Below are 17921 nucleotides of genomic sequence, written 5' to 3'. Positions count from 1 at the left end.
GCCTGGAGCTGAGGGCAGCCTGGGGAGGCGCCATGCTCACAGGGAGGGGCTCGGGCAGGTGGGCGGCACTGTCCCCCAACAGTGCTGGAGCTGCCTGGGGACAGACACACCTGCAGACTTCAAGCAAAGGGAAGTCACGGTGCACCCCAGCCACCACCAGCTTTTCACTCTCCCGGATGAAACCCAGTGATCAAGGTCACTACAGATGCTTTGAAATGTTTTATTGAAGTTTTTCTAAAAGAGCAATAATTTATGCCGCGAACTGCAAGAGTAAGACGGCGTCTTCCATGCCCTGCTGTCGACCCGGGGCGGCCTTCGGACAGCGCTGGGGTCCGCCTGGGGAGAAGACAGCAGGGCGGGGCCGGGACCCCAGTGGGAGGAGCCGGCGCTGCTGGGGCGACCGCGGAGTCAGGAGCCTCTGCGAGCAGCTGGGGGACCCCGGGGGTTCCTCCTGGCAGTTAGGAAGGGGAACCCAGCAGAGCAGCGCCAGGATCTGTCTGAGCAAAGCCCCGGGGGCGCGCTCTGGCTCTGGCGTCGGCGCCTTTTGCTCCCCGGCGCAGACCCCATAACTGTTTATTTTTGATTGTTTTTTTAAAAAATATAATTTTGTAAATGTTCCATAAAAATACTATTGTCTAGTCAAACACGGGTATTGCAGTACGAGCAGTAACTGCTCTATAAAATGTGGAAAGATCATCACGCTGGATAGTATAGAAAAATGCCAGAATTCTAAGTATCACAAAAGCCAGTCCCGAGCGGGTGAACTGGAAGCGGCCCCCCCATGGTGGGCGGGGCTCCCCTGGGCTTCCTGCTCCGCACAGGCCTGCGGGGCCCCGCTGGGGCGCACCGGGTCGGACGAGGACAGCATGGCTTGGAGACAGACCGCCCCCGATCTCGGGCCCAGCGAGGGCCACCTGCTCAGCCCGAAGCACCGAGGGAGCCAGCCGCGCTCAGCCAGGAGCACGGGTGTCCACCCTCCGAGGACCCCTGCCCTGGCGGGCTCGGGGACCACCTGTCCCGCAACACAGGAGGCTCCGCTTGTCCCGCGCAGGCGCGGGAGACCCAGTCCCCGGAGGCGGCCCAGTCTCCCGAGGCCGGAGGGGTCAGGTCCAGGGGCTGGGCTGTGCCTTCAGTTCTCGGACAGAGACAGGGCCAGGGCAGCCTGGAAGGCGGCTTCCTCGTCGATGCTGTAATCCTGGAGGGCAGGAAGGGAAGGCGGGGGATGCGCGGGCGCCTCTCCGAGCCAGAACCGCCCCCCAAGGACGCACAGTGCTGTCACGCCAGGGCCATGGGGTGGTGGGACAGGCTGCCCACGCCTGGGATCCACAGCTGGCTCCTCCCCGAGGGCACCGCCCGGCTGATTCCCGCCTGGATCTGGGAGGAGGGGGCTCCTTCGCCTCTGGCCACACCACCCGGAGTCTGAGACAGAGGAGCAACTAGGGCGGGGGCGAGTTTGGGGTGTGGCGGGTCTGCAGGGTGGGGGGGCGGGGGGCATGGTTTCTGGGCCACCGGCCTCCGGGCGGGGCCCCGGAGGGGGCGGAGGCAGGGGCGGGGCCTGGGCCGGCAGGGGTGGGGCGGGGCAGGGCACGCACCACGAAGGTGTCGTAGGAGAACTTGTGCCTGTGCAGCAGGTGCTGCAGGAAGTTGGCGCTCTTGTAGCTGGGGTCCCCCCAGGGCATCGCCGAGCAGATGGGGCACACCTGCAACACGGGGCGCGGGCTGAAGCGGCGCTGGGGGGAGCCAGCCCCGCTCCCTGCCCCCGCCCTGCCCCCAGGGCCGGCCACTCACCACGCGGTTGGGGTCGCTGCGGTGGTTGTCCACACAGTGCTTGAGCAGCTCCTGCTGGTCCAGGTTGCGGGCGCCGCAGTAGGGGCAAGTGAAGGTGGACCTGTTGGGGACGGCGCTGGGGCGGTGGCAGGAGGTGAGTGGGGGCCCGCGCTGCCCACGCCCCCCCCACGGTGTGGCTGCTGGGCTCCCCCCACGCTCTGGGTCCCCTCCCTTCCCCCACAGCCCCCTGCTGCGAGGGAACTCAGAGACCTGTACGGGCCCTCCTTGGGGTCCCCTTCCTGCAGGGCAGTGAGGCTGTCTGCAGAGGGGACACAACAGCCCCCTCTGGGGACAGCAGCACAGGCAGAAGCCGCCCCTACAAGGAACCGGGGCTCTGAGCACGCGGGTGGGGAGGCCTACCTGGGGATAGGCTGGGATGTGGGCACGACGGGGACGAACTTGGGACAGTTGGCCATTTGCTCCTGGACCTTCATGCAGGAGGAGACGTGCACCCTCATCTTGGCCAGCGTCACCTAGGAAGACAGAGGCAGCATCGGGGTCAGGCTCCAAAGGATGAGCGGACCACCAGGAAGCAGGGCGGTCCCTGCCCGACGTTCACGGCCTGCGGTGCCACAGAAGCAGGGGCCTTGCAGCCCTGCCAGGAAAGAGGCGCCAAGGGAAGGTGACGCAGACCCTGCACACCTGTCGGCAGGTACATCCGGTCACCGGCTACGGGACTGGGGCGGACCTTAGCTGGGGTCCCGGGGGCTGCAGAGGGGCTGGGCAGTCCTCGAGGAAGCCAGAAGAGATGTATCGGGAGAAGGCCTGTGTGCCAGGGAAGGAGACCAGCGGCCTCACTGCAGAGCCCAGGGCAGCCCCAGGCTGTCCAGACCCTGAGCTTTAGAACACAGCAGCCAGGGGTCGCCTTCTACAGTGCTGTTTGCATTGAGCGGACACGGCAGTCAAAATCAGCTCCTGGGGCTGGGCCATTGTGAGGGGCTCCAGGCAGGGTGGAGAGACAGCCAGGTGGGTGGTGGCGGCCAGCACTAGAGGGCCCCCAATTCTGCCTGGGACCCTGCCTCCCTCCCCGCCCACCCCTCCCACTGGCGGGGCTGAGGCTCAGTTCCCGTGTTCCCAAATTAGCCCCACAACAACCTAAGAGCCAGAGCCCAGGGCAGGGTGGGGGTGATGAGGGCAGGAAGGTCCTGGGGGAGGGGTGGGCCCTGGGGGAGGGGCAGAGCCAGGTTCCGCTCTCAGCAGAGCTTGGAGCGGGGAGCAGAGGCTCGTCTCCCCGCGGCTACAGACTATCGCTCCTGCCCCAGAACGGCCCCGGGGTGGAGTACCTTCTTGCTGCAGCCTCTGCACGGCGCCTTGTAGGACGAGAGCTGCTTCTCCACATGCACAGCCTTGTCCACCTTCTTGGGGTCGAAGGGCAGGCGGCACAGCGGGCAGAGGGGCGAGGGCACCTGGAGGCAGGGCTGGAGGCACTCCCCGCAGAACCTGCCGGGGACGCGACACGGGCCTGAGGGCTGCTGGCTGCCTGCAACCTCCCAGGGCAGCTCCCCTCTGCTGTTTCTGGAGAGTGTCATTCCTGCTCCTCTGGCTAAACGACAACCCCAGGTCCCCTCTGGGCTGCGGGTTTCTGGGGCCTGCTGCCGTGTGCAGAGGCTGGTGGAGCTGTGGCTGTGGCTCTCCGGGAGCCGTGCTGGCCCCGCGGCCCTGGGCCCAGCCCGAGGCCCAACCTGCCCATCTTATGGCCGTGCGGTGATGCCAGCACCCCAGGTGCTCTGGGGACACGGGGGACACAGGAGGCCTCCGGAGACCTTATAGGCACAAAGCTTTGGAGAGTAAGATCACCGACAGCGCTGGGAGAGGAAACCACAGGGCTCCAGGCTGAGTGTCGCCAGCCTCGGGACAGGGCCAGAGCAGAGGCGTGATGATGGCAGTGGGCTGGCTTGGGCCCCCGACTGCTGAGCGGCGACACCCATGGCCCCAGGGGCTGAGGCTCTTGGCGCCGCCCCTGGAGAGGCCATATCAAGAGGCCAGCCCGCGGACACAGACGTGCCTGGGCCGCAGGAACAAGCCCCCCTCACTCGGAGTCCCACCCCCAGTGCCGCAGAGAAACGAGAGGCGTTCAGTGCGTGCGGACACGGGCCTGGAGAGCACCCAGCAGACAGCACGTGGGAACCTGATCCCAGCACCCGCTCGGTCCAGCTTCTTCGGAAGTGCTGTGGGGGCCACTCAGCTCCGCTCAGCTACGTGGCCGGCATATCCCGGCGCCAGGAAAGCTGCTGCCCAGACCCTCCACCTTCCCTCTGGTCCCGGCGCACCCCCCGCCCCCGCTTGTCACCAGCTGCAGGCACGTGTGCACGGGAGAAGGCCCTGCTTGGCCCTCGGGCCCTCGGAAGAGCCTCTGTCCTCCAGGGGAAGGAGGATGGGCGCTAGTCACGTCCTCACCTGGGGAGGACCCGCAGGGCACCCCGGCAGGCGTGGGGCAGAGGTGCTCCGGCACCCACCCCCCGGCGCTCTGACAAGCGTTCCAGGATGCGCCTCCCACCATTCCAAGGGTCTGACCAGCCTATCGGCCAACGCTGGCCTCTCACTTCGTCAGTCACGGGGGGACAGTGTGCTGCTGTCCCGCAGGTGCGCATGGCAGTGCCACTGCACGAGCCACGGGTAAAGGACACATGGATGCGGCCTGTCCCCAGCATGAGAGAGCTACTGCTGGACATGGCCACTGGGGCCTTGGGACCACCAAGCTCAGGTCATGCGCTGACATGGAAAATCCAGAACAGACCCGTCCGTGGACGGAGCGCAGGTCCGTGGCTGCGGCCGTGCCTGTGACAGGGATGCCTGCTCGACCGCAGACACTCAGTGGACGCCGCCGTGTGTGCTTCAAACGAGGAGGGTCTGTCTCCACAAAGGTGTAAAACGCACACGCAGAAGGCACGGCCCTGGGAGCGCTCAGGGGATGGGCTACCATGTCGTCAGTGCTGGCCGCAGGACCACATCTCCGATGACAAAGGCACAGGTCAAGGCAAAGGGCACCTCTTTGCCAGCTGGAGGGGGCCGCGGAGGTGGGGGTCTTGGGAAGGTGCATGCGGACTCCCTTCTGCACCCAGAAGCACCTGCCCGCAGCCCTGAGGGTCTGTGTGTCTGGCCATCAAGGCTCAGCGGTCCCCAGGGTCACTGCTGCAAGGGCGCTTGCGGGGGGAAGGCGGGGGCTCAGAGGCCAGCCTGCCCGACTGCCAGAGCTCCAGCTCTGGTTTTGCTGGGACCCCTGGAAACGTGGCCTCTTGTACAAAAGAAACAGTGACAGCATCTACCTGACCGGGCAGAGGCACACTGAGCACACAGGACACTCCTCATTCCCTACGCTCCCCCCAGATGTGAGTGCTCTGATTTCTCTGTGATCTCTGCTCACTGACCGCATGCGGGGACACGGGCACGGCCCCCTGCGACAGCGCTGATGGGAGAGCGGGAAAGGAGATTGGAGGCCAGGGGAGCCCGAGGCTGAGCCGGCCCCAGCACACACAGGCCCTCAGGGGAAGGTCCACCAGGGGGTCGTCCATAGCCACGCAGCTTCTGCTTCCAGATGTCCCCTGAAAATGAGAAATGATCGCCCTCCCCTGGGGTTCCCGGGGAGCTCTTGGGGCTCTTCCACAAGCCCCGCTGACGGCCTTCTGACTGAAAACCCCCCACCATGCCCTCGCGCCTCTTCTGCCCAGTGCTGCCCACGCACGGCCACTCGCACCGCCAGAAACCGTCTCGTGGAGGCAGACTGTTTGCGGTTCGGTGGCTACCGGGACCAACACCGACACCGCCAGGGGCTCTTTTAAGGAAAAGCGCGAGCCCTTAAGTCCTCTGTGCTTGTGTGTGAGCCTTCAGGACATCAGCCGAGACACTGGGGAAGAGAAAGAAACGGGCAGAAGAGCGCTGGGAAGGAGCATGCCACGGAGGAGCTCCTGGGGACCAGCGTCAGCAACAAGACAGATGGGGTGCTGCCGAGAGAAACGGGTGGGGAAAGCGTTTGGAGAACATGGCGCTTTCACAACAATTCTGTGCGGTGCTGCGGTCTAACGACCACATTTTAAGAAAACACTTATCTGGGGAAAAAAAAAAACCAAAAACCTGTACAGATCTGTACACACCCGGAGGCTGGAAACGCTGAGGCCCAGGGCTGGGTAAGTGTGGGTGCCAAGGGGAGGCCATCCGAAAACCGGGAAAGGCTTCCTGAAGTTGGGTCAAGCCTCACGGTTCTCCCAGTGATGGAGACAGCAGAGCACGCCCGAGCACGCCCACGAGTGCGTGCTTCCACGAAAGGAGTCACGTTCAGAGGCTGCCCCTGACAAGAAGTCAGCAGCAGCATGAGGCCCAGGGCCCCTCCTGACATGGGCTGTGCCACCCTGGTGTGGGCAGGTGCCTGTGCTGGCCGACCCGGGGGGAGGAGGGAGCGCCGTCCCCGGCTGAGGAGCAGGCACACACCTACCCAGGCCCCCCCTTCTATCCGGAGCCTCCCGAGTCAGCTGCCACTCTTTGAAAGATTTTCTAGGGGCACGTACCGGCCCGCTCAGGAGCCCAGCTTGCTGGCACCGGACCCTCCTGACCTCGCTTGCCACCCTGCTCATTGCCTTCACGCCGTGTACTGCTCAGCCAGGAGCAGCCGGAGAGCAGACACCGATCTCGGCTCCGTCCAGCCAGCCTGGCAGCTCCCACAAGACTCCAGGGCAGCTCTCTGCTGGGAGAAGAGCCCCATCCTCAGGCTTCTGTGGCTGAAACACCCCTGTTTCAGAGGACCCCCTGGAGGCTCCGGAGCCGCTGGAAGCCCTCGCAGGGTGCGTGGTGTCCGGTCCCCAGGGCCAGCCCGCCTGGCTGCTCAGTGACGGGTATGACTCAAGGTCTCGCCATCAAAACAACCAGCACCAGCCTCCGGACAAGTCTCTCTCCTAACCTGAGAGAACTCGTCTGCTCTCCGGCCAAGACCAGCGGACAGCGGGTCCGGGGACGAGCTGAGAGCAAGGGCCACGAGGCGTTTATTTACCAACGCCCACCCTGGTCTCCAGGGGCCCGCACGGAAGGCGGCCAGCGCAGAGGCCGCCCGCCAGCCCGGGTCCCCGGCTAGGCCCGCCGAAGCCCTCCGCAGATCCCAGGGCCCAGACTGGGCTGCAGGTCGCCCGCAGCGCCGACGGGGGGCTCGGCTCGCCCGGGGCTGGCGGGCGGGAGGCTGGGCCGAGGCGGAGGAACGCGCCCAGAGGACAGGGCCGGGGCGGCGCAGGGAGCCCCGCGCCCCCGCCCGAGTCCTCCGCGCCTGGCTCCGAGGCAGCGCCGGGCGCGCGCGGACCCCTCCCCGCAGCGGCGGCGCGACCCCGCGGCCTCCCGGAGGCCGGCGCACTCACGTGTGGCCGCAGCTGCCGATGGCCACGGGCCGGTGGTACACCTCCAGGCAGATCGGGCAGCTGTACTGCGCCTCCAGGCCGCTGTCGCCGCCCGCCGGCCCGCCCGCCGGCTGTCGCTGCTGCGCCGAAGCCACCAGGCTGCGGAACATCGCCATCCCGGGGCCGGGCCTGCCGCCGCCGCCGCCGCCGCCGCCGCCCCTGTTCCGGCCCGGCCGGGCCAGGTCCGCGCGTCACGACCGCGACGGCGCCGGGCTGACGTCATTAAGGAGCGCCCCGCCCCGCCCGTCTCGGCCGCGGTGCCGCGGCGCTGACGTCATCGGTGCGCGCCCCGCCCCCAACCTGCCGGGAGCGACGGCGTCGGGCTGACGTTATTAAGGCGCGTCTCGCCGCCGCCGCCCACTGCTCCCGGGCGACTCCGAGCGGGCATGTGCCAGCTTGGCGAGGACTACGGGGACGCAGCGCCCGAGGGGCCGCCGCCACCGCGGCCTGGGTAAGAGCGGGGCGTCCGCACCCGCCCCTCTACGCCCCGGCGCTCCGGGCCGGCGGCACAGCCCTGTCCCGAGGGCCCGGCGCCGCGCTGCGGAAGCCGGGAGGCCGCCGAGCCCGGGACCCAGAAGCCCCGGGGTCCGGTGGGGGCTGCACGCTGCTCCGCAGCCCGGGGGGGGGGGACTGTCCGGCCGGGGCGAGCACCCCAGGGAGGGGCCGCCTCTGCGCGCCGCCGCCTGTCGTTCTGGCGGGCTGTGCGCTCCGTCGACGAGGAAGTCGGCCTCCCGGTGGCTTGCTCCGGCCGAGGCGCACGGAGCGAGTTGTCCGTCCGGCCTGGCGTCCGTTGAGGGCCTGAGAGGTGGCCGTTCTGTGCTTCGGAGCTGGCTTGAGCCGACTCAGATCCCCGCGCGGCCCGTGTCTGTTCTCGTCCGGGGGGTTCGGGGGTGTGCACCAGCTGCGCCGAGAGCGGCGGTGCCCCTCCCCAGGGTCCCCCGGAGGGCGGTCTGCAGGCCGTGTTCTGTCCTCCCTGTCTCCACAGCCGTGAGCCGAAGTGTGTGAAGTGCAAGGAAGGCCCGCCGGTGGTGGTGATCCGAGCGGGAGACGCCTTCTGCAGGTGAGGCCGGGAGGTAGCTGGAGGCGTGCGTCTGGCCCAGCGGCCGGTGTGCCTCCTGTCTGTGGTTTCATCTCCTGCTTTTGGAAGCATTCCCAGTGACTGGTGCGTGTGTGGGGTCCTGGCTGTCTGCGTGGGTGCAGAGATTCTCCCAGGGTCCGCTGTGGATCCGGTGGCAGGAGGGCATCTGACGGCACTTAGGGGACAGTGCCAGAGTGAGGGTGAGGTGAGGCATGGGCAGGGTGAGCACTTCGGGGCAGCTGGAACCCGTGTGGGAGCAGATTTGAGCATTCGGAGATCTTGGGCAGGTGCTCTGGGGACGGTTTGTCGTTGTTGTTTTAAGATTTTGTTTATTTGAGAGAGAGAGAGAGAGAGAGCGCGCGCATGAGAAAGGGGGAGGGTCAGAGGGAGAAGCAGACCCCCTGCCGAGCAGGGAGCCCGATGCAGGACTTGATCCCAGGACTCCAGGATCATGATCCGAGCAGAAGGCACTTGCTTAACCAACTGATTAGCCAGCTGACACACCCAGGTGCCTCATTATTTTTTTTTTTTTAAGATTTTATTTATTTATTTGAGAGAGCAAGAGAGCACGAAAGCAGAAGGACTGGGAGAGGGAGAAGCAGGCTCCCCACTGAGCAGGGATCCTGATGCGGGGCTCAATCTTAGGACCCCAGGATCGTGACCTGATCCAAAGGCAGACCTTCACCGACGGAGCCACCCAGGGGTCCCCCCACTTTTTAAAAGTTATTTATTTATTTATTTACTAGAGCGAGCCGGGGGAGGAGCAAAGGGGGAAAGACTTTCGAACAGGTTCTGCGCCGAGTGCGGAGCCCAGTGTGGGACTTTGTCCCACGACCCCAAGATCATGACCTGAGCCGAAACCAAGACTCAGACGCTGAACTGACGGAGGCACCCTGGTGCCCCCCAGCTCATGTTTTATAGTTAGTCTCCACGAGTCTTGGTACTTCCCAGAGTGTTCCCAAAGAGAAACTGAAGGGCCTGAGGTTTTTTCCCCCAAGCTTTCTCCTCCCCAGCCATCTTTCAGGAGCCCAGTAGCCTGGTGTGTGCCGCTAGAGTGAACGCCTTAAGCGGGGCAGCTGTGGCTTTCATCTCTTAGAGCATCGGCAGTGATGAGTGTCCCGGAGAAGAGGCCGAGGCTGCGGCAGCTCCTCCTGGGCTCAGAGCTCCCCGTGCGCGTGGGCAGCCACAGCTTCTCTTGTGCCCCGTGCAAGCTTCTGTGTTTTAGGGCCCTTCCCACTCCCTGATGGTGAGTGAGTTCTTGGGGCTCCCTTCCTGAGGCTAGTCACTTGGAGCATGGCGTTTTATTAAACACCACATTGAACTACTGACAGCAAAGGAATATGGGGTGCTTGGTTGACCCCTCTTAGTGGTGCCTCTTCAGTGGGGAGCAGGGGCAATTGCTTTTCCTTTCAAAGATTGATTTAGGGGTGCAGCTGCCAGTGTGGGACAGCTCTTGCGGAGCCGCATTTCTCCCGTGGTTCAGGGTGTGTCCTCGACCCTGACCTCCCTGCTGGGGTTGCCTGGAAGCTTTGAATTGCAGATGTCTGGGCCTCACTCTGGTGCATTCCCTCTGCTGTATTTGGCCTGAGTGATTTTAACCTGTAGCCGAGCCTGAGAATCAGGTGAAAGTGTTTTCAGGAATGGAGATTCTCAGGGCTCGTCCTGGAAGTTCTCATTCTGTGGGTCTGGGGAAGAAGCCAGGACTGCCTTTGCATGAACTTCCAGGCACTTCCGGTTAACATGGTATCAGCTCCGTCAGCCAGGCTGGCGCTCTGGGGCACAGGGTATCCCCCTGCTGCCTGCTCAGTGCTTCCCCCTTCACCCCGAGAGAGAGTACTTCTCCCTGTGGGAGTTTTGGAAGGGCCTTCCATGGTGCTTAGGGAAGGGTCAGGCTGGCCTTGCCTTGCACTTTCCTGTGTCTATCCATTCTACCTGGTGGGCCTTCCTGGGTGTTTGGAGGTGCAGGTGGCACCTGGGCCCCGGGTCCCTCAGACATCAGGTCATGCTACTAAGGGTTGTTGGGGACCAGGCGGGGGGAGTCCCTGGTCAGCACGGGGCTGGTCCTGGGGCAGACACAGCTGGTAAAAATGCCTCAACCCTGGCTTCCTTAGCCAGTTTCTGGGCAGAACCTCTGTCAAGATGCTGCTTTTAAAGATGGAATTTGGTAAGAGAAGGAAGATGGGACCTGCAGCATCCCCGGCCGCGGCCCCATCGGAGCGGCGCGGCTACAGCTGCTGGTTGTCTGTTGCAGGGACTGTTTTAGGGCCTTCTACATCCACAAGTTTAGAGCCGTGCTTGGGAAGAATCGGTTGATCTTTCCGGGTGAGAAGGTAGTGTGTTGGGGTGACTCCTCTGCATGGTCCCCAGCTGGGAAGCCCGACCCCCAGACCCTGGCTGTGTGCGGGTGGTGGGGAGGGTGCGCTCACTCCTGGGGGTGATGCAGCGCTCTCCAGCGACGTTTCTTCTCCCGTAGGTGCTCCTGGCGTGGTCGGGGGGGCCTTCGTCCAGCTCCATGGTCTGGCAGGTCCTTGAGGTTCGTCTGCCCAGCGTCTTCCAGGGCCCTGGCTGCTGTCCCGCTACGTTGCAGGCTTGGGGGTTCCGCACTGAGAGGGGCTCTTGCCTGCAGCTAGCGAGAGCAGCTCACTCCCCACTGGGCTGGCCCGGAGGGTTGTTGGATGTGCATATGGCAGCAGCAGCAGCGTACAGACCGGAGGCGGAGTCTGGAGCACCCGGCTGCGCCCGAGGCCAGCGCTGCTGGCTGACTGCCTAGAATCCTAGTCCCTGGGCACGTGTTGGTGGCACGATGGTGGGCTACTTGAGGTGTCCCCAAGTTCATGGGCCTCCCCCGGTCGTGGGTCCAGCACAAAACCGTGCAATACCAGCAGGTGCCTTGGGGAACCCAAGAGGGGTCTGGCTTGGCTGGGGTCAGGCAGCTTCCTTTGGAACCAGATGAGCAGGGGGTTGCCAGGAGACGTGAAGTTGGGTGGGGAGGAGAGCTGTAGGGGAGAGGCTGCTCGCTGGGGAGCTGGCTCCCGGCAGTTGGCGACCCACTCACACTGTCCCTCAGCGGGTCGGAGGATGCCAGGCTTCTCCTGAGGGCCCTGGCTGCCGGGGAGGCCTTGAACTGGGGCCGGGACATGCTCAGACCCTTTGCATTCCGAGCGAGGGGCGCAGATTAGAGAGCGGTCTGTCCTGGGGGCTCTGGTGTGTTGCTGTCCTGACCTCACTTCGTGGCCCCTGAAGCCTGGGCTGGTGTGAGTACCCATTCCCTTGGCCAGAGCCCGTTTCCTGGGACCAGGGGCCCCGATGAGTCTATTGTTCTTTTGCACTGTTAGCGGTCAGAGGTGCTCAGGCAGGCCGCTCCTCACTGGTCAGTGGGGGGACAGACTGAGGAGCAGGTATCACTGGCGGTTAAGCCGCCCATGCGACCACCTTGGCCCTGCCAGGCTGCGGAGCCCAACCACGGGGCCTGCTCAGTGCCTGGTCCAGACGGGCAGTCTGTTCTGGGTGGGGTGCAACCCCCACCCCGCGCCGAGGGCCTCAGTTCAGATGGAGAGTGGCTTGTGCCAGGAGAGTGTCCTCTGGCTTCTGACTCTGGCTGAGTCCTGTCCCTGTTTTCTTCAGGGCCTGAGTCGAGATTCTGCCAAAAGACTGCGTTTTGTGCCAGGGGTCGTGTATGTGGATGGTACGTGCCGTCGCCGCCCTGGCCGCTCAGGATGAGCCCACTGACGCAGCTGACGCTGTGACCTTATGTGGCCCGGGTGGGGACGCTTCTGGGAGACAGTGCATGGGGCAGCGGAAGGACCATTGTTCTCGCAGGGCTCTGTGGGAGTCAGGCAGGTCAGCTTCCGGGTCAGGGGCCCCGTGTTCATGTGCCTGCACCCTGCTCCCTGAGATAGGCCCCCAGGTGGGTCTGGGGCCCCTGTGGTCTCTCACGCCTCCCCCCATCCCTCCCCTGTGCTGCTGGAGAAGACCCACTTCCCACTCTGACCGCGCTGCACTTCCTGAGAGCAGGCTTGCCCCTGCGGCGTCCACCGAAGAGCTTGGTGGACTTGCTCACAGGACTTCGTCCCACCTGGGGCGCTTCTGCCGTCATGACTCCTTGTCTGCATTTTTCAGAGGGGGCAGCATGTGGCCGCAGCCGGGAGGACAGAGCAAAAACCCTGACCGACGTGCGGCAGATCCTGCAGACCCTCGGCTTCCCGTGGCACATTGTCACCTTGGAAGAGGTGCGTGGGTTTGTTTCTGCGGCCGCCGGGTGCACGGGGGCCCATGCCTACTTGGTGAGGTCAGCCACAGGCCTCCTCCCTGGCCCCTTTGCCCCCGGCGTGTAGTAGGCGGCCCCGGGCCTTACGCGCTCTCCCCGCACTGGCAGGTGTTTGCCCTGCCGCCGTCTGTGCTGCGCTGCTCTGCCCAGGACCCAGTGGGGACCGTGGGGACCTACAAGGTGGCTGTGGACAATTTTCTGCAGCAGCAACGTACGCTGGCAGCTGAGGGGCTCAGGGGTAGCCCCAGCTCAGCCCAGGGGGAGGAACAACCGAGCCAGCCCTGCACCCAGGACTCCCAGGACCCGGTTGGGCCACCGCCAGCGGCCCAGACCGAGGCTCTGTCCCAGCTCTTTAACTCTGTGAAGACATTGACGGCCAAAGAGGAGCTTCTGCAGACCCTGCGGTGAGTCTGCCACCGCGCCCTGGGGGCTTGGCCCTGCCTCAACTGGCCCCCTGAGACCCTGTGCTCTGCTTTCCAGGACCCACCTGATCCTGCACGTGGCCCGGACCCATGGCTACTCCAAGGTGATGACAGGGGACAGCTGCACACGCTTGGCTATCAAGCTCATGACCAGCCTGGCTCTGGGGAGAGGGGCCTTTCTCGCCTGGGACACGGTACGTGGGTACAGGCCTTCAGGGACCCCCCGGGCCTCTGTCACGTGGAAGTCGCGTCGGGAGTCCGTGGCAGGAAGTCCGTGGTCTCCCTCGTAGTGCAGGGGAGGCAGGGCTGTGAGCCCATCTGCTGGGCGCGGTGACGAAGGTGCCCCCGCCACAGGGCTTCTCGGACGAGCGGCACGGCGACGTGGTGGTGGTGCGGCCCATGCGCGAGCACACGCTGAAGGAGGTGGCCTTCTACAACCGCCTGTTCGCGGTTCCCTCCGTCTGCACGCCCGCCGTCGACACCAAGGTGAGCCGTGGGCCGCGGCAGGTGGCCAGCTCCGGCGTGGGGTCAGAGGGGCTGGCACCCCTCGGTGGCCAGAGCTGCCGGGAGCACAGTCACGCCCCCACCGAGGCGGGCAGGCTGGGGCCTCAGCCGAAGGGGATTGGCGGGGAGGGTGTCGCAGCAGCTGTGTTCAGGGACGGGCAGCCTCTGATGCGGGAGAGCTCTGGCCCACTCCAGCCCCGATTCGGTGCTCCGGGGGCTGATGGCGTGAAGCTGTGGCCCCCACGCCAGGCGGCCTCTGGGCCAGGCCTGGGAGCGCCACTCCTAGAGCCTCTATCTGATTATCCCCAGGCTTCCGAAAAGGCCAGCATCCACCGGCTGATGGAGGGCTTCCTGCTCCGGCTACAGGCCCAGTTCCCCTCTACGGTCAGCACCGTGTACAGGTGTGTGTGCGCCCGCGCCCGCACCCACGGTGTGGGGGAGGGGGTGAGTGCTATGCCTACCCCTTACCGCTTGGGCAGGAAGAAAGCCTGGCCTCAGGCTGCCTTTGGGCCCTGTCTCCCACCCCCTCAGGACCAGTGAGAAGCTGGTCAAGGCCCCGAGGGATGGCTGTGCCGCCGGCCCCCGCTGCCTGCTCTGTATGTGCTCGCTGGACGTTGACAGTGCTGGTGCGTGTGGAGGGGGAGGGGCACTGGGCAGTGGGAGTTGTGGGTCCCGCCCCCAGAGAACCTTCAGCCTATCTCTGCCTGCAGATAGTGCCACAGCTTTTGGGGCTCAGACCCAGGATTTCTCGCAGAAACCACCCCCCACCCCGCGGGATGAGGCTGGGGCACCAAACTGTTGGCAGGGGACCAGGCCCTGCGGGAGGTGAGTCCCTTCCTGATCCGATGCTACCCTGTGGTTAGGCCCATGCCACTGGCCAGGGCAGGTATGTCCCCTGGGGCCCCGAGCAGGTACTCAAGCACCGCTCTGCTCCCACAGGGAGGGTTCCCGAGCCCATGTCATCGAGCAGCTGTGCTACGCCTGCCGCGTGACCATGAAGGACGTGGTGAGTCATTCCTCTGCTCCGGATGGGGGAGGCCCCCAGGGGCTCGGTGCCGCACAGACCCTCGCCCACGGCTGTTCTCTGTTGCAGCCGTGTTTGGACCCCCTGCCCCCTTACATCTTGGCCGAGGCCCAGCTTCGAAGCCAGAGGTATGGCCCAGCCCCAGAGCTGGGGGAGCGCCGGCGGGGACCTTTTGGGTGCCAGCCCCCGCAGGGCAGGTTCCCAGTATACGACTTCCCACAGGCCCTCGGCGGAGATCCAGGAGTGTCTGGTGGAGAACAGTGACGATGAGGCACCCGCCAGCGGGAGTGGAGCCCGGGGCCGCCCGGAGCAGGAGGGCAAGGAGGCGCGGGCAGCATGTGGTTGTATAAATAAAAACTTCTTTAATTAGAAAACCCTACAGTACGCGTGGGGAAGGGCAGGCTGGAGCTCCCGGCCCAGGGTGCCGGCGGTGGGCCCCGCGCCAGGCCGGGCCCCCAGCTTCCTTCCGGCAGCAGCATCAGGGCGTGGTGGCCGGGGACGGGTGTCTGCGCCCGGCAGAGGGCCGGGCGGCTCCGTCACACGAGGGTGGAGGAGCCCGGCTCCTACTCCTTCTCGCGGGTCCACTTGATCATGGTCTCGGGCGAGCGGTACAGGAAGATGAGCTTGGCGTACAGCTCCTCCTCCAGCTCCAGCTCCCGCGTCTCGCGCACCAGGAAGATGTCCTGGCACAGCTTCAGGATGCGGTCCACGCACGGCAGCTCCTCGAACATGATGGAGTGAGAGATCTCGCTGAAGAAGCCGCGCACGAACTTGCCGATGACCAGCACGATGGACACGTAGAGCCCCATGATCCTGCGGGGCAGGGGCAGGGTGAGGCGGGGCTGGTACTGGAGGTGAGCCCCGCCCACCCACCTGGCTGCAGGGCCGCACACTCACCCGTAGCCGGCCAGGAAGCCCAGGCTGGGCGGGCTGACCTTGTCGTTGAAGATGACCATGGGCAGCAGGTTGCACTGGGCCCGGCAGTCCTCCAGCTCGATGACCCACCACTCCAGGAAGCCGGCGGCCCCCGCGCCCCCACGCTCCCTCCGCAGCTGGATGCGCACACCCAGGTAGTCGGCCTCCTCGTCTGGGGCAGTGGTGGGGTCGGTCAGGGCCTGGCCCGCACCCCCCCCACACCGCCCGCCCCGGTCACACACACACACTCACTGGGCTGGAGCTGCTTCACAGGATTGGCTTCAGGCCCGTTGGGGGCCCGGATGTACTTGGGGAAGAGGTTGTGGATAACCCTGCAAGGAAGAGGCCAGCGGTCAGGCCCGGCCTCTCCCTCCTGCTGCCTCCTCCCCCGGGTCCCCAACTCACACAGACTGGTCCGAGGTGCCCTCCAGCAGGCTGGCCAGCTGCCGCCGCTCACTGCTGTTGGGGGCCAGGTCCAGGGTGTGCTTCTCATTGGTGTACTCCACGGTGCCGCCCTTGGCCAGGTCCCTAGGCGCCCGGGCACAGCGTGAGCCCCGGTGGCGGTGGCACTCCCCCACACGGCCCTGCCCCGGCCCCGCACGCACCTCTGGAAGTTCCAGGTGAAGCGCAGGGTGATGTCGGCCGTGCCGTTGTACAGCTCCCGCTTCATCTGGGCGCGGCTCGGCGGGCTGATGCGCCACAGGGCCCCGGAGCTGCCCTCGATCTGCGCCGTGACGATGTCCTCGGGGCTGTACTGGCTGATGAACTGCATGGCCAGCTGGGCCCCGGACAGCCCCTGAGTCAGGAGCCCCTGGACACCTCCGGCCCAGCCCGGCCCGGCCCCCCGCTGCGGCCAGGTGGGGCCCACTCACCGGGTTCGGGTCAAACTGTCTGGACAGCTCCTCGTAGGCCCGCTGCGTGAAGGGCACGATGGACGGCTGCTGGGCGCTCATGGTGAACAGCGGCTGCGGGGGCAGGGACAGGCTGCGACAGGGCGGGGGGCCTCTCCGTGCCCCGGGCCGGCCGCCCACGTGGAAGGCCCTCTCCTGTGCCCCGGCTGGCACGGACGCCTGCCTCACCTCGTAGCCGCCCAGCTTGAGGGTGACGGTGACGTCGATGGGCTGGTTGACGACACCGACCACAGAGCGCACCAGGGACATGAAGAGCAGCGGGAACCAGATGATGGCCACGAGGAAGAGGATGATGAGGCCGCCCATGCCGTACTTGACCACCTTCTTCTTCTTCTGCCCCTTGGGCTGCGGGTACTTCTGCGGGGCGGGGCACGGCTCAGAGCCTCAGCTCTGCCCACCCTCCCCCAGCTGAAGGCGGGCACGGTCCCGGACCCCCACCCTGCTGCTGCACAGCCTCACCCAGAGGCCCGTGCGGCCAGACCTCACAGTGTCACATTCGGCTGCAAAGCTTCAGCACCGGAGCCGGCGCAGGTCCAAGAGCAAGAGACAGAGGCCCAGAACCAAGAACCCAGAAACAGACCCGCTGCTCAGTGGCACCCAGATAATTCCACTGGGGGGAGGACCGTCTCCAGCGATGCTGCTAGGAGAAACGGCCGCCACATGCCGGAGCAGCGTGACCCCCAAGACCTCAGTCTGGATCTGATGGGAAATTCTCAGATGCAACAAGGAAAGCATAGGTTCTAAGAAAGGAGACGACGGGGTGCTGGCAAGGAAGTGAGCTGGGGTGGCTCCGCGGAGCTCACATGGGGGGGGTCAAGCCCTGTCTCAGGCTCTGCGCTCCGCAGGGAGTCTGCGAGAGAGTCCCTCCGCCCTCCCCCTGCTCCTGGCTCTATGTCTCAAACCTGTAAAAAGAAAAATCTTAAAGCTGAGACAACACAGAGAAGAAAAGAGCTGGAAATCCGGTGATAAGGTCCACCGTCCAGAGCGCAGAAAGAATTCTTAGAACTCAACAAGAGAACAAACAGCCCAAGGACAAAAGAGGCAAAGCAGATGGCCCACAAGCTTAGGAAACCCAAATCAGCCTCCCCCCCACCGAGTCAGGGGTGCTGGCAGGGATGGGGGAGGGGGCGGCTGCCAGGGACAGTCGGGACGTCCCCACCAGGTGACAGCCAGAGCTGCCCCCACACAGCCAGCCCGCTGCAGCGTGGGCACCCGAGGGCAACAAGCTCCCGTCCAGGGCAGCGCCTGCTGCAGTGAACAGAAAGGCGGAGCCGACCCGCCGTCCGGGGCTGCTTCTAACAGCTGCATAACCGCAGGGTAGCACCGTCACGGGAGGGAAAGCTCCTCAGTGAGAAAACCCCCAATTCCGACACCGGCCACGCGGCCAGCCTTGACACTGCAGAACCAAGGAGCGAGATGCAGGCCACACAGTGTGGACACCCAACTGTCCATAACGGACGAGTCTGCGGAATCGGTGGGAATGCGGTCTTGAGCGCGCACATGTCCTAGGCCTGCCTACTGACCGTGACCAGCTCTGACCACGCTACGAGTCTGAACTCGCCACATGCCGCGGGGAACCTGTTTCTGTTACCTCCCCC

At 65.3% G+C, this 17921-nt stretch overlaps 3 protein-coding genes across 12 annotated transcripts in view; 1 reads left to right on the top strand and 2 right to left on the bottom strand.

Annotated features, from left to right (window-relative positions):
- Positions 1–206: 206 nt before the first annotated feature.
- On the bottom strand, positions 207–7398 carry RNF166 (ring finger protein 166). 3 transcript variants are annotated; one of them, XM_082711583.1, is made up of 7 exons: positions 7164–7377; positions 3111–3267; positions 2470–2592; positions 2188–2300; positions 1789–1903; positions 1593–1700; positions 207–1195 (listed from the first exon to the last, which is right to left on the bottom strand). In XM_082711583.1, the coding sequence occupies exons 4-7, from the start codon at positions 2283–2285 to the stop codon at positions 1130–1132; spliced, it is 387 nt and encodes a 128-aa protein (XP_082567709.1). In that variant the 5' UTR covers positions 2286–2300; positions 2470–2592; positions 3111–3267; positions 7164–7377; the 3' UTR covers positions 207–1129. The 3 variants fall into 3 exon arrangements, with proteins under 3 accessions (XP_082567709.1, XP_082567708.1, XP_082567710.1); XM_082711582.1 differs by lacking the exon at positions 2470–2592 and having other exon boundaries at positions 7164–7398; XM_082711584.1 differs by lacking the exons at positions 2470–2592; positions 3111–3267 and having other exon boundaries at positions 7164–7371.
- Positions 7399–7522: 124 nt separating this feature from the next.
- CTU2 (cytosolic thiouridylase subunit 2) lies at positions 7523–14871 on the top strand. Of its 8 annotated transcripts, XM_082711504.1 has the most exons (16): positions 7528–7653; positions 8188–8262; positions 10396–10444; positions 10532–10610; positions 10754–10813; positions 11905–11965; positions 12400–12509; positions 12656–12951; positions 13028–13163; positions 13324–13455; positions 13783–13874; positions 14005–14099; positions 14184–14298; positions 14413–14479; positions 14567–14625; positions 14720–14871. In XM_082711504.1, the coding sequence occupies exons 5-16, from the start codon at positions 10793–10795 to the stop codon at positions 14865–14867; spliced, it is 1332 nt and encodes a 443-aa protein (XP_082567630.1). In that variant the 5' UTR covers positions 7528–7653; positions 8188–8262; positions 10396–10444; positions 10532–10610; positions 10754–10792; the 3' UTR covers positions 14868–14871. The 8 variants fall into 8 exon arrangements, with proteins under 8 accessions (XP_082567628.1, XP_082567630.1, XP_082567632.1 ...); XM_082711502.1 differs by lacking the exon at positions 10396–10444 and having other exon boundaries at positions 7523–7653; XM_082711506.1 differs by lacking the exon at positions 10396–10444 and having other exon boundaries at positions 7534–7653; positions 12400–12568.
- The window catches only part of PIEZO1 (piezo type mechanosensitive ion channel component 1 (Er blood group)), a 47709-nt gene continuing 44629 nt past the window's right edge, over positions 14842–17921 (bottom strand). Inside the window, 7 exon segments of the mRNA XM_082711375.1 lie at positions 14842–15310; positions 15395–15584; positions 15665–15744; positions 15818–15940; positions 16018–16190; positions 16285–16377; positions 16492–16706. Coding sequence (XP_082567501.1) covers positions 15061–15310; positions 15395–15584; positions 15665–15744; positions 15818–15940; positions 16018–16190; positions 16285–16377; positions 16492–16706 — 1124 coding nt within the window. The 3' untranslated portion in view covers positions 14842–15060.

The sequence above is a fragment of the Mustela nivalis genome, assembly GCF_964662115.1.
Source record: "Mustela nivalis genome assembly, chromosome: 18".
NCBI lineage: Eukaryota > Metazoa > Chordata > Mammalia > Carnivora > Mustelidae > Mustela > Mustela nivalis.
This window is presented reverse-complemented; position numbering and strand designations above follow the sequence as displayed.

What these genes read in the sequence shown, in the direction of transcription:
- RNF166 (XM_082711582.1), bottom strand. Translation starts at nt 7,318, where the DNA reads ATGGCGATGTTCCGCAGCCTGGTGGCTTCGGCGCAGCAGCGACAGCCG. An exon ending in ACATCCCAGCCTATCCCCAG is followed by an intron (nt 1,904 to 2,187) that starts GTAGGCCTCCCC and finishes CCACCGCCCCAG; the next exon opens with CGCCGTCCCCAACAGGTCCA. An exon ending in GCAGCGACCCCAACCGCGTG is followed by an intron (nt 1,701 to 1,788) that starts GTGAGTGGCCGG and finishes CCCGTGTTGCAG; the next exon opens with GTGTGCCCCATCTGCTCGGC.
- CTU2 (XM_082711501.1), top strand. Translation starts at nt 7,589, where the DNA reads ATGTGCCAGCTTGGCGAGGACTACGGGGACGCAGCGCCCGAGGGGCCG. An exon ending in TGGTCTGGCAGGTCCTTGAG is followed by an intron (nt 10,814 to 11,904) that starts GTTCGTCTGCCC and finishes TGTTTTCTTCAG; the next exon opens with GGCCTGAGTCGAGATTCTGC. An exon ending in ACGGTCAGCACCGTGTACAG is followed by an intron (nt 13,875 to 13,971) that starts GTGTGTGTGCGC and finishes GCCTGGCCTCAG; the next exon opens with GCTGCCTTTGGGCCCTGTCT.